The 12026-nt window shown below is 41.8% G+C and overlaps 1 protein-coding gene and 1 long non-coding RNA gene across 5 annotated transcripts in view; one reads left to right on the forward strand and one right to left on the reverse strand.

The window, feature by feature from the left end:
- OXSR1 (oxidative stress responsive kinase 1) overlaps positions 1 to 12026 on the forward strand; it is a 124638-nt gene that overhangs the window by 53122 nt on the left and 59490 nt on the right. For all 3 annotated transcript variants that reach the window (XM_008163009.4, XM_024101023.3, XM_042859605.2), the window contains one exon: positions 6446 to 6587. In XM_008163009.4, coding sequence (XP_008161231.1) covers positions 6446 to 6587 — 142 coding nt within the window. The remainder of the gene's footprint in view (positions 1 to 6445; positions 6588 to 12026) is intronic.
- Positions 1 to 12026, reverse strand: part of LOC135981909 (uncharacterized) — a 95586-nt gene that overhangs the window by 29694 nt on the left and 53866 nt on the right. The window contains exons 2-3 of one of the 2 annotated variants that reach the window (XR_010599089.1): positions 9602 to 9700; positions 3229 to 3286 (exon numbers count right to left, since the gene is read on the reverse strand). This is a non-coding gene — a long non-coding RNA (uncharacterized LOC135981909). Of the gene's footprint in view, positions 1 to 3228; positions 3287 to 9601; positions 9701 to 12026 lie in introns of those variants that run through there. The other variant, XR_010599088.1, reaches the window with a different exon arrangement.

Genomic DNA, 12026 nt, shown 5'->3' on the forward strand with positions numbered 1-12026 from the left:
CTCTTGTGTTTGGCCACAAGATAAGAGCACAGTATTGCTAGTAGCTAGTGGTGTTACTCTTTTACATGATTTAGTAGAGGCCCATGCTTTAGTGTTTATGGCCCCAGGTTCAGTCCTAGCTGAGGTGACTCATGGTGGGAGAGTCATTACACATGGCATGTCCTGTGTTTCAGATATTGGTTTGCTAATAAACCTGTTGTGCCTTCGGTCTCTTAAGATACTGTAGTGATGGGTAAGGTATAAATACTTGGTGATGATTATGAAAAGTGTGACAGTTATTTGGTGTTCTATTCAGACAGGGCTGACCTAATTTGTAGGTTCTCCTCCACTGCACTCACGTTATGAAAAAGGGAGAAATGGAGCCATGATCCACCTCCCTCTTCTGTCCTGATAGCACAGTGGGGAGGGGAGCTGCAGGTTCTTGTCTTTGGTCTCACATCTGGAGAGAGATCAGGCCAGTTTGTCAGTTGCAGAGAACATAAGAATGGCCATACTGGGTCAGACCAATGGTCCATCTAGCCAGTACCCTGTCTTCTGATAGTGGCCAGTGCCAGATGCTTCAGAGGGAATGACCAGAACAGGGAAATTATCCACTGTTGTCCAGTCACTGCTTCTGGCCGTTGGAGGTTTACGGACACCCAGAACACGAGTTTGCGTCCCAGACCACCTTGGCTAAGAGACCTTGATGGACCTATTCTCCATGAACTTATCTAATTCTTTTCTGAACCCAGTTGTACTTTTGGCCTTCACAACATCTCTTGACAATGAGATTCAGAGGTTGACTCTGCATTCTGTGAAGAACTGCTTCCTTTTGTTTGTGTTAAACCTGCTGCCTATTAACTTCTTCAGGTGAACCTTGGTTCTTGTTATGGGAAGGGGTAAATAACACTTCCATATTCACTTTCTCCACACCATTCATGATTTTATAGACTTCTATCATATCCTCCCTTTGCGCCCCCCCCCCCCTTATTTGTCTCTTGTCTAAGTTGAACAGTCCCAGAGCTAACCTCGGATGTTGGGACACCAATAAATCGTTTGCTTTTCTTGTGCTGGACTTGACCTGTAATGGCTGTAGGCTGTATTATCTGCTGTGGGAAAAATCTATGTACCACAAAGATTCTCTTGGACATGTCTGCTATCATTAGAAAGTATTGCAAACTCTGGTGCATTTGTATCTTTCAAAGCTAATTATGGAACATGCAAGTTTGAACAGAAAACCACTTAACTTTTAATTACAGTATAATTTGCACCATGGGATTGTACTTTACTAAATAGAGATAATATAGTTGTTGATGAGTTGTGATTGGTGCTAAATGATAGTGAAGGTTTTGAATGCAAGGGGAATAAACAGTAATTCTGAACATCTTATTGCAGTGCATAGTATCTTGCAACAACTTTTTCTATACTGCGTTGCAGGCATTTGATGCACTGAAACACTCTCATTTGTTGCTGCATTTTTTCATATTACAGTTCCAAGTAAAACTCTGTTTTAACAGCATGTATTGGAATCCTATAGTCTCTGACCCATTGGTGGTTCTTCATCAGAGCTTCCTCTCTACCCATGCTTAACATTTCAGTGAATTAAATTTAGACTCCAATTGCTGGGTGCCCACTCCTGACTTTGTGCTGCTTTACATGTTGCCCTGATCACTTGGAATAGCCTTTCATTCAACATTTGCCAAGCTTCTTCTGTCTCCTTCAAAGAGCTTCTTACAACTCACCAGTTTTATGAACCTTTAGAGCTGTGATCACAAGGGGCTTTGTGTATTGTGCTGTTCGCATTTATGCCTCTAGATCAGGGGTTCTCAAACTTCATTGCACTGTGACCCCCTTCTGACAACAAAAATTACTAAATGACCCCAGGAGGAGGGACCGAAGCCTGAGTCTGGCCAAGCCCCATTGCCCTGGGCGGGACCAAAGTTGAAGCCCAGGGACTTCAGCCCCAGGCTGGGGCTTGTCACCTGAGCCCCGCCACCCAGGACTGAAGCCCTCTGACTTTGGCTTTGGCCCCGGGCGGTATGGCTCGGGCTTCAACCCTGGGCCCCAGCAAATCTAAGCCAGCCCTGGTGACCCCATTAAAATGGGGTTGCGACCCACTTTGGGGTCCCACCCCACAGTTTGAAAACTGCTACTCTAGATTGTAAGGCCCTTGGGATGGGAGCATGCTGTTGTGCCAAGAACTATAGTGCTATATAAAAAAATATTGTGACCAATAAAGCATGTTCTCCATCTTGCATAGGACTGACTTTGATGAAATAATTGAATGTGCCCATTTTATTTCACAGACTTTAGAAGTATGTAGCCCAGATAGGAAGATAGTACTCCATTGGTGGCAGAGGATCTTTAAGGTAAAGGTAGAAAGGCCTCTGAATGTACAAGAATCTTATAAGTATTCATCAGTGAGAAGTCTGTCTAAATCCTAAAGCAATAGTGGTCTTGGACTAATAAGAATACTGTAGTTGGCTCTAGTTGCTCAGGAATGGCTTTAATCTAGTTATTTATCCGTTTCTTTCGTATGATCCTTTTATTTCTTAGTCCCTCCATATCAAACTGGCTTAGCTAATATGTCAGAAGTAAGATTTTTAACTTCAGGCTGAATCTTGTATGGGAATGCAGCTCATTTTAGTTCTTTGTGTCACCCAATGTTGTCATATGTAGTTGCAATCAGGAGTCTGGAATCAGAGCTTAACTAGCAATTTTGTTGGTGCATGAGATAGAATAAATATAGCTCTTACACTGCTGTGGTGACAGTAGTAAAAGCATGTTTTTCTTTTAGTAACCTCAGTGGGGATGAGAGAGACAAGGTGGGGATGACTCAGACAACACTTGGTTCAGTAGGAAGGTGACATTTTCAGAGCTTAAATTCTTAAATTTCCCAGGATCCCAAACCCCCCATCCCCAAACATGCTATAAAAACTCCAAGGGGGTTGAAATCAGCTGAAATTAAGCCCTAGGCATTTTAGTCACTTATCTGCTGTCTGCGACATTAAATATTGGTTGAGAGAGCTCTTTGTCTTTCTCCTTTGTTTGTTGTTTCTATAGAACACTTCCAAATTCCTCCATTGTTCTAAACATCCCCACCTGAAAGTGGAGTCTAAAAATACATAAGCAGACTTAAAATGACAAGCTGGCCTTGTACCAATTATATACTATATGGGTCCGTGTTGGCTCTAGCTTTTCTATAAACAAAATTACTGTTTTTCTGTGTTAAACATAAACTCTAACTTACCTAAACCTTTTTAAAGGTCCAAATCTGTGTGTATATACTCTGTATGATCTTCTGCCCCTGTGGAAGGAGGATGAAGTGAGAACATGAACACAATATTCTTACTGGACTTCTCATTGCGTTCGGTCCTCCAGATAGAAGTGTATTTGAGGGGGAAGACCAAGCAGTCTATGTGGAAGTTTTGTGCCTGATGAGCTCTATTTTAGAAGATAGTTTTGTGAGCATATCAAGGCATATGCACACATCAGGTATTTCCTAAATACAGACACTGTGTCCAGTCAAACTTTAGAATCTACTACGTACATTACAGTAGCACCGAGAGAACCCAAACAAGGCCACATTATGTTAAGTGCCATACAAAAATGTTCAAGAGAGACGTCCCTTGTCCTAAAGACCTCAGAATCTAAAAGCCAAAACTTCAGAGTCTAGCCCTTCTGGGGTAAAATGAAGAGGCACATACTCTGATTTTTTGGTATGTGTTTTGTGACTTTTCTTTAGTAGAAACGAGTCACATTCAGTCATTCACTGACACACAGTAAATGTTGCTCTCCCTGTAGAAAATGCAGGCATGTGTTATAACTCAGGTTGTTACAGTAAGAAGGGACTTTTGGCTAAGAACAGACGTACCTTTAGACACATTTTATAATCAGTATCAAAAGTATTTTACAGCCCTAGGAAGGTGGGGGAAAACTGAACATAGTTAAGAGACCAGGTCTCTAGAACTTTTAGGCAGTTGGTGCAGATGCAGATCCTGAAAACTCTTGTTTTCAGTCTTCTGTTGTATTTGTTCCTTTCATAGTCAAAAATTCCACCATCACAAGGGACCATTGTAATCATCTAGTCTGACCTCCTGTGTAACATGCCATAGAATTTCCCAAAAATAATTCTGTAAGACATGTTTTCTAATCCTTTGATCATCCTTGTGGCTCTTCTCTGAACCCTCTCCTATTTATCGACATGCTTCTTGAATTGTGGGCGCCAGAACTGGACACAGTAGTTCAATAATGATCACAGAAGTAAAATAATCTCTGCTCCTACCCAAGATTCTCTTGTTTATGCATCCAAGGATTGCTTTAACCCTATGGCCTCAGTGTCACACAGGGAGCTCATATTCAGCTGATTATACACTCAAATTTGGCTTGTATGCACCTCCATCATGGTGGAGGGGTGGTGGTGCCAAACCTGGACAGCACAGTGACCCTGTGCACCAGGCTGCAATGTCTGGAGTGAAGAGCTAAGCCCAGCTCCGTGGGACAGCAGCCACCACTGCAGGGAGTATTTGCTCTACAACCCTTGCCTCCGCCCCCACGGCCTCCAACCTCCCCTTGTGAATAAAATGGATAAAACAAAATAATGCAAAATTTCCCCAAAAACCCAAAACCCTTCCCCTAAATTATATTTAAAAATATATAATTGCATAGGGGTCTATAACAGCACAAGTGTGTTTTTTTGTTTTGTTTTTTAAATCTTTACCTATGTGTTTCCCATAAGGTTCTGCTTTCTATCTGCTTAGAAATGTTAACTGGCACATTCTTGAAATTCATTATTAATCAAAATTCATATGACTAAGTCTTAATGTTTTTAATACATGCCAATTTTAAACCCTTCTGGGCTTTTCACTGTTCTTTAACAAGTCAAAACATGTTCTGTTTTCTTTTGTAATTTTAATCACAAGTTAGTCAGAATGAACTCTAACTCTTATAACCAGCTAAACTGGTACTGAAATGTTCCTTATTTAAGTATACTGCTCAAGGACTTAAAATAGAAAACCTGTGGTCCTAAGCTAATTCTTTCCAAAACCCATCACCATTGCTGACATTGTCTTGTTTGATACCTGTATCACTAAAGCTCCCTACAGTTGCACATACAAGGGTTAAACAATACAAAACCGGATTGGAGATACTCAACCGCCAAACTGAGCTGCTAAACACAGTTTAGCTCATGAGAATAGAGACAGGCTATACACCGGGCCTTGAAGGTCAGGCTCTCTGGCTAATGGGAGTAGTAAATACCAAATATATGGCCTTCCAGTCCCCAGATGAAAATACAGAGAATGTTGGCACAAACACATCAGCAGGTCACAATGTTGTAAGAGAAGAGACAGTCTCTGAACTGATTCCCGATTTATTCCCGGGTGCAATTCAAAGTGCTGATTTGGTCTGTAAAGCATGGTTTGTCATCCAGGATGATGTAATTCACACCCCTTCAGGAAGAGGAGCTGTATTGATGCTTCTCAGGAAGGATTTAAACTCTACTCCAATTCTGTACATAGTGAGGAAGTAATTTTGTTACCAAAATTTTAAATTCATATGTTCTCTCCATCTGTTAAAGAAATGCTCACCATTAAGTGTTAGGAATAGTACCAATGTTGGCAACTGTGAACCAAATGTGTCTTTAGAAACTGGAAAATAAAATTCTACCAAAATCTAGTTTGTGCATAGTTGCAACTCCCTCACCAATTCTTCATTTCCTCTCCCTGCTCTTAAGTTGAATCAATGCCAAAACAGCTGCCTCCTCAACATCTGTGTTCCAGTATGTGTATCAACTGACAAACTATTCTTTTGTGATTTTAATCACAAAGTTAGTCAGAATGAAATTTAACTCTTACAACTAGCTGACAAACTAGGTGCCCTTTAAGCTGTAAGGCATTTACCTGATATTGGACTTCTTGACAAACTTTTCAGTCAAGCTAAAGGTGTATGTTTTTGGATGTTTGTACTATTGAGGGTCTGTAAGACCTTCCCCACCACTGACCAGATAAAAATGGGGGGCTTAAACACTTTCAGTAAAACTATGAAGAAAGTGCAAGTATGGAGGGAGGGATAGCTCAGTGGTTTGAGCATTGGCCTGCTAAACCCAGGGTTGAGTTCAGCCCTTGAGGGGGCCGTTTAGGGATCTGGGGCAAAAATCTGTCTGGGGAGTGGTCCTGCTTTGAGCAGGGGGTTGGACTAGATGACTTCCTGAGGTTCCTTCCAACCCAGTATTCTATGCAAAAGTCCTTTCAGTGCATCCCATTTGGAATGGAGAAGGTACCCTTTTATCTGTATTTTTGTTTAGAAATAAAATGGATGCTACTGACTTTAACCCTAACCCCTCCACTTATTTTCCAGGCTTTCTTGATTTACCCACAAGATTACTGTGTAGATGGCATTTAATCACATGGAATAATTCCTTCCAGTTTAAGCTAAAGAACAAGTTTAACTTTTGTCTTCTCTCTAGGCTCTGTTTTGGATGTTATTAAACACATAGTGGCAAAAGGGGAACACAAGAATGGAGTCCTGGATGAACCTAGTATAGCCACAATCCTAAAGGAGGTGCTGGAGGGGCTGGACTACCTGCATAAAAATGGACAAATCCACAGGTACTTTTTTTGCTTTCCTGTAGTGCAAAGCTTTCCCAATACTGTAGAAGTGCTTCTTGGCTTGCTCACACACAGTATATGTGGAAAATGTTTCTTCTGAGCGAGGCTTAAACCAGTTGTAATGCTATATGTAGGGCCTGGCAGAAATGAGGGAATTGAAACAGTACAGTATGCCAAGGTAAAAGAACAATATTGAAAGGGGTTGCCATATACTTTGGCCTGAGGGGCAAGGCAAAAGAGAATAGTATATTTGAATTACATGCACAAAGCTATGTTAAAAGAACATTATTAAGGTTGCAAAGTCAACTCAAAAGTTAGGAAATCCCCTTGGGCATATCCATTATGGTATGATATAGTTTTTAATTAAACGATCACATATTGACTTTTCCACAGGACTCTGCCTCATTCACTGCACAGGATGGACCTGCTGTGGGGATGAATCAGGGTTGTGTAGTAAAGGAGACAGTTGTTGAGCCCCCTCCTCACTTGTTAAAGAAGTTCGAAGGTGTGTAGTGAACAAGGCAGGGGATTGCAGGAAGAAGGATGGTTAACTCAGTCATATGCTGCCCTGGAGGATTGGATTCTGTCCTTGCCTCTACCAGAGTTCTTGTTAGATGCTGGGCAAATCCAATTAAATCAAACTTTTCACAGGTGGTCACAAATTGTGTGTTCCTCATTTGCTGGGTATCCAACTTGAGACGAGGGGCTCTGGTTTGCAGAAGTGCTGAGCACTCACAGCTGAAGTGAGTGGGAGTTGGGCTAGAATATATAAAGTGTTATCTAATGCTAAGTACTCTGAAAAATCATGTGGTAGACTTTTCAAATTGGGCACTTAAAATTAATGAATACCTTTGTGCCTAATCCCTCTGTGCCTGAGATCCCCATCGGTCAAGTGGGAATAATAATACCTACTCATCTCACATGGGTTTTATGGATCTGATTAATGAATATTTGTGAATTGCTTGGATACTATAGTGTTGAGCACCATAGAAAAGACCATGAGGAAATTAATACTTCTCTCTTCAGAGCAGGGTTTGAATAATGTGCAGTGAACAAGACATGGGGCCACACACTGAACAATGAGATGAAAACAAAATATTGAGTAGCTGTTCATTGAATGAGTGCTGCCCATCCTCTGCAGTGATTGGGGCAGGGGTCCTGTGGAAAAAATAGTATGTGATCATGTAAATTAATAGTTTTGGCGTTGCCTAATTTTTGAGTGCCTAATTTTGCATCCTTAATATGGCTCTTAGTTCCTAGATTACTAAAAAAAAAAACTGAGATAACAAATTGTCATATAGCATCATATTGACACCCATGTGGGTCGTCGGCTGCATATGAACTTTTAGATCCATTTCATGGACCTTTGCCATGTGAACTAATTGAATTAGTGATAGCAGTAGTAGGTTGTCTTCCTCTATGTGGGCCAGCTCAAGAGGGGGAGGAGATGCAATACTTTTCCAGTGGTTGTCAGCAAATATCTGTGAAAGCGAGGAGTGATGAGATTGAGGAATCTTGGGTTTCATTTTAAGCTCTGGAAGGGAGTGTTCTCTAGTGGTCACAGACTCTTCTGTCCATTTCCTCCAACTTTAACTCCTCTGTCTCTGTTCTGTCACTTCCTCACCTCTGGCTTCTTGTCCCACTCCTTACATATCTAATCCCAGTTCCAGTCTCTTTGCCCAGCCAGTCCTAGTTCCCCCTCCAGGCTCGCTGTCCAACTCCCATTCTCCCCCTGACACCCAGTCCCTGTCTCCTTGTCCATCCCATCCCAGTTCTCCCCTCCTGGCTCCTTGTCCAATCTCTCTCCACCTCCCCCAAGCTGGCTGTCATACATGGTCTCCCTCCCTGGACTCCTTGTCCCAATCTTTTTGCCCAGGCAGTCCCAGTTTCCCCCCATACCCTTGTAGTATGTCTCCTTCCCCCCACCCTGTTTCCCACACTGTCTTCTAGTCCTATTTCACACACACACACCCGTGTTCTCCCTCAGCTTCCAGTCCCAGCCTCCCCCTCTTCCCTCCCAGTCAGTTTTTCTCTGCTCTCCAGTCTGTCTCACCAGACTCCTTGTCCCAGTGTAATTCTTTCCCGCTCTCCTGGCCTGGCCTTTGTCCCCTCGGCATTCAAGTCAGACTGCTTCCTCCTCCATGCTGCTTGGGTGCTAGCATGGTGTCATTGAGAGACAGGCTCCCTGGCCTGGAGCAGCAATTACAGGGAAAGTCATCCTGAGCCCCTTGCCTTGGGCTGGAGCATGCTCAGTCATGCTGTGGGAATGGCACATGCACAGTTGGTAACATGTAGGAGCTGCAAGAAGATGGAGCTTGCTCAGTGCAGATGGAATCTTCATAGTCGTTAGCTGGTAGCAAGCTTGAGCACAATGGTTTTCAACCTGTGGTCCCCTGGAGGTCCACAGACTAAGATTTCCAAAGGGTTCACACCTCCACTTGAAATTTTTTAGGGGTCTGCACATTCAAAAAGGTTGAAAACCACTGCTCTAGCAAGTCTCTACTGCCCATGTACAAACGGACTTTCAGAGGTTTATAACTTGGCCGGATTAGGGCAGATTTTCACGGGAATAGCAAAAGGCACATACCTAACACTAAGGCTATCCCCTGCTGAATTTCACATCCCTGCTCCAGAGCACAGAGGTGCTAGAGAATTTCAAAGAAAAGAAGTCTCTAGAATTTAATATGGGCAAAATGGCATTTTTTCCCCGTAGACTCATTCTCAGAAGCAGCTGAACCATTTTGGCTAAAATTTTCCAAAACCTTCAGCCTGACATAGCATGGAAAACTTTAACCCACGTTTTATGAGCAATTGGAAACAGTCTGATAATAGGAAGCGAAGGGCATCCTTAATAGGTAGTGCTGCTCCAGACCCACCTATAATAAGACTAGTTGCAACCTTTACAGTACAACTTCATATCCGATAGTGTCTTGTACAAAAGATTCCAGAAAGTTTTAAAACTGGATAATTGTCTCCCTTCATCTAAGTGAAGGAGAAAAGAAAAGCCCTCTTACCTTTGTAATGAGAATCCCATATTAACACTCTTCTTCTTGATTATGCTGGGCGTGGCTTACTTTGGGAACAGAAGAAGGAGGATGCTGAGTCAGTGTAGTCTGTAAGGTAAAGAGAATGAAATTAACAACCCCATTCCAGCCATGAGGTCTTTGCTGGAGAACAATCTATATTGGAGAATGCATGGGTTTGGGGAAGATACTGGTTTCCTGCTGCTTTGGTACACTCACACATATTACTCTTGTAGTGCTGGGATAATGTCATTTCTACTTCAGTTGGGTGACTAGTAGAGCTGGTCAAAAGAAGTTAATTTTTCTCAGGAAAATATTAAAAATATTCAGGTTTTCCAAAATCTCCATCAAAACTTTGTGGCTTGATGAAAACCCAAAATTAAAAATGAGAGTTTAGGTTTTGAAAGCTGTTTTTGATGTTTGAAAGGTGTTTTTTTTTTTTTTTTTTTTTTTGTCAAAAACTGAAAACATTTACCAACATTTTAGGTAAATGGCAAAAACACTCTCTGCTGGGCATTTCTATAGATCTGTTTAGCTGGTGGTCTGAAGCTGGTAATTTTTCAGTATAATCTTATTGACACGCACGACTAATATTGTCACTGCCTTTATTTAAAATTAGGGTTTTTTTGTAGGAATTACTTTTCATGGATTCTAAGGCCAGAAAGTACTATTACGATCTAGTTCTAGTCTGACCTACAGTTTAACACAGGTCACGGAACTGCCCCAAAATAATTCCTAGAACAGATCTTTTAGAAAAGCATCCAATCTGGATTTAAAAATGATCGGTGATAGAGAATCCACCCTGGCCTTTAGTAAAATGCTCCAGCAGTTAATTACTCTCACCGTTAAAAATTTATGCCTTGTTTCTGAATTTGCCTAGCTTCAACTTCCAGCCATTGGATTATTTTTATACCTTTCTCTGCTAGATTGAAGAGCCCATTATTAAATATTTGTTCCCTGTGTAGCTATCTATAGACTGCAATCAAGTCACCCCTTAACCTTCTTTAGCTTAACAAATAGATTGAGCTCCTTGAGTCTCACTATAAGGCAGGTTTTCAACTCCTTTAATCATTCTTTTGGCTGTTCTCTGAACCTTCTCCAATTTATTAACGTCCTTGAATTTTGGGTGCCAGAACTGGACATGGTATTCCAGCAGCAATTGTACCAGTCCCAAACAGAAGTACTCTGCATTAAAAAGACATGATGGTCTCTTCATTTGACTTGTAATGAATAGTATGAAAATAACTATGGTAAAGATTCTTTGGGGCATTGCATGGACATTTTTAGTGCAATTGACAGAAAACTGATTTCCATGAAACATTTGGCGCGTGGAGCCAAACGTGCTGTATCCATTTTGGATCCAGTTACACCACAAATACCATTGTACTTTTCTAATTAGTTAGGTCAATGTCCTGAATTAAATACAGCAAACTTGGTTGCGCTTTTTCATTGCTGCATCTTTATGTCCACAACCATGAGTCACAAGTACCACACTCAGAATCTGGTTTGTGTCTGTACATTCTGGGAAAATCTGGACAGTTATCTCATAATGCCGTCACAAGAAAATACACACACTGAAAGTAGAGTGATACCAGCAGCATGTGGGGCAAAGCAGTCTGGAAAGTTCTACTGTAGAGCTGGGTGGAAGGATGACTGACCAACTACAAAGGCAAGGTTTTGGAGTGTGTCCCCTCTGCATTGTAAAGAGAGGATTTCATACTGGTTGCAGGAAGAAAGCAATGTGCCTGTGAGAAACAAAAGAACTAGGCTCCTCCCTCTCCCCCCTCAATGAAATTAATAGGCAGCAGGTTTAAAACAAACATAAGGAAGTATTTCATCACACAACACAGAGTCAGCCTGTGGAACTCCTTGCCAGAGGATGTTGGGAAGGCCAAGATTATAACAGGGTTCAAAAAGGAACTAGACAAGTTCATGGAGAATATGTCCATCAATGGCTATTAGCCAGGATGGGCAGGGATGGTGTCCCTATCCTGTTACTAGAAGCTAGGAATGGGCAGTATGTGATAGATCACTTGATTATTACCTGTTCTGTTCGTTCCCTCTGAAGTCCCTGGCATTGGCCACTGTTGGAAGACGGGATACTGGGCTAGATGGACCTTTGGTCTGACTCATTATGGCCATTCATATGTTCTTATGAGGGAAGAAAGGTTTGTGGCTGCAGTTCTGACAGGAAGTGTTTAATGTAACTAACTTTTTGAGCTGACCAAAGATCTACTGTTTCTGGAGGAAATCTATCTGGTGATCACTGCCACCTGAAAGATGCTTGTAACATGGGGCTTCTGAGTGTAGGTATAAAGCAGGGTGTGAAATCAGGTCAGGGCTGTGGAGTACAAGCCTTCTGTTAGCTACTTGCGCTCTTATTTTTTAAATATCTAGCACAACGAAATGTTTGTTC

Source organism: Chrysemys picta, chromosome 2, assembly GCF_011386835.1.
Source record: "Chrysemys picta bellii isolate R12L10 chromosome 2, ASM1138683v2, whole genome shotgun sequence".
Taxonomy (NCBI): domain Eukaryota; kingdom Metazoa; phylum Chordata; order Testudines; family Emydidae; genus Chrysemys; species Chrysemys picta.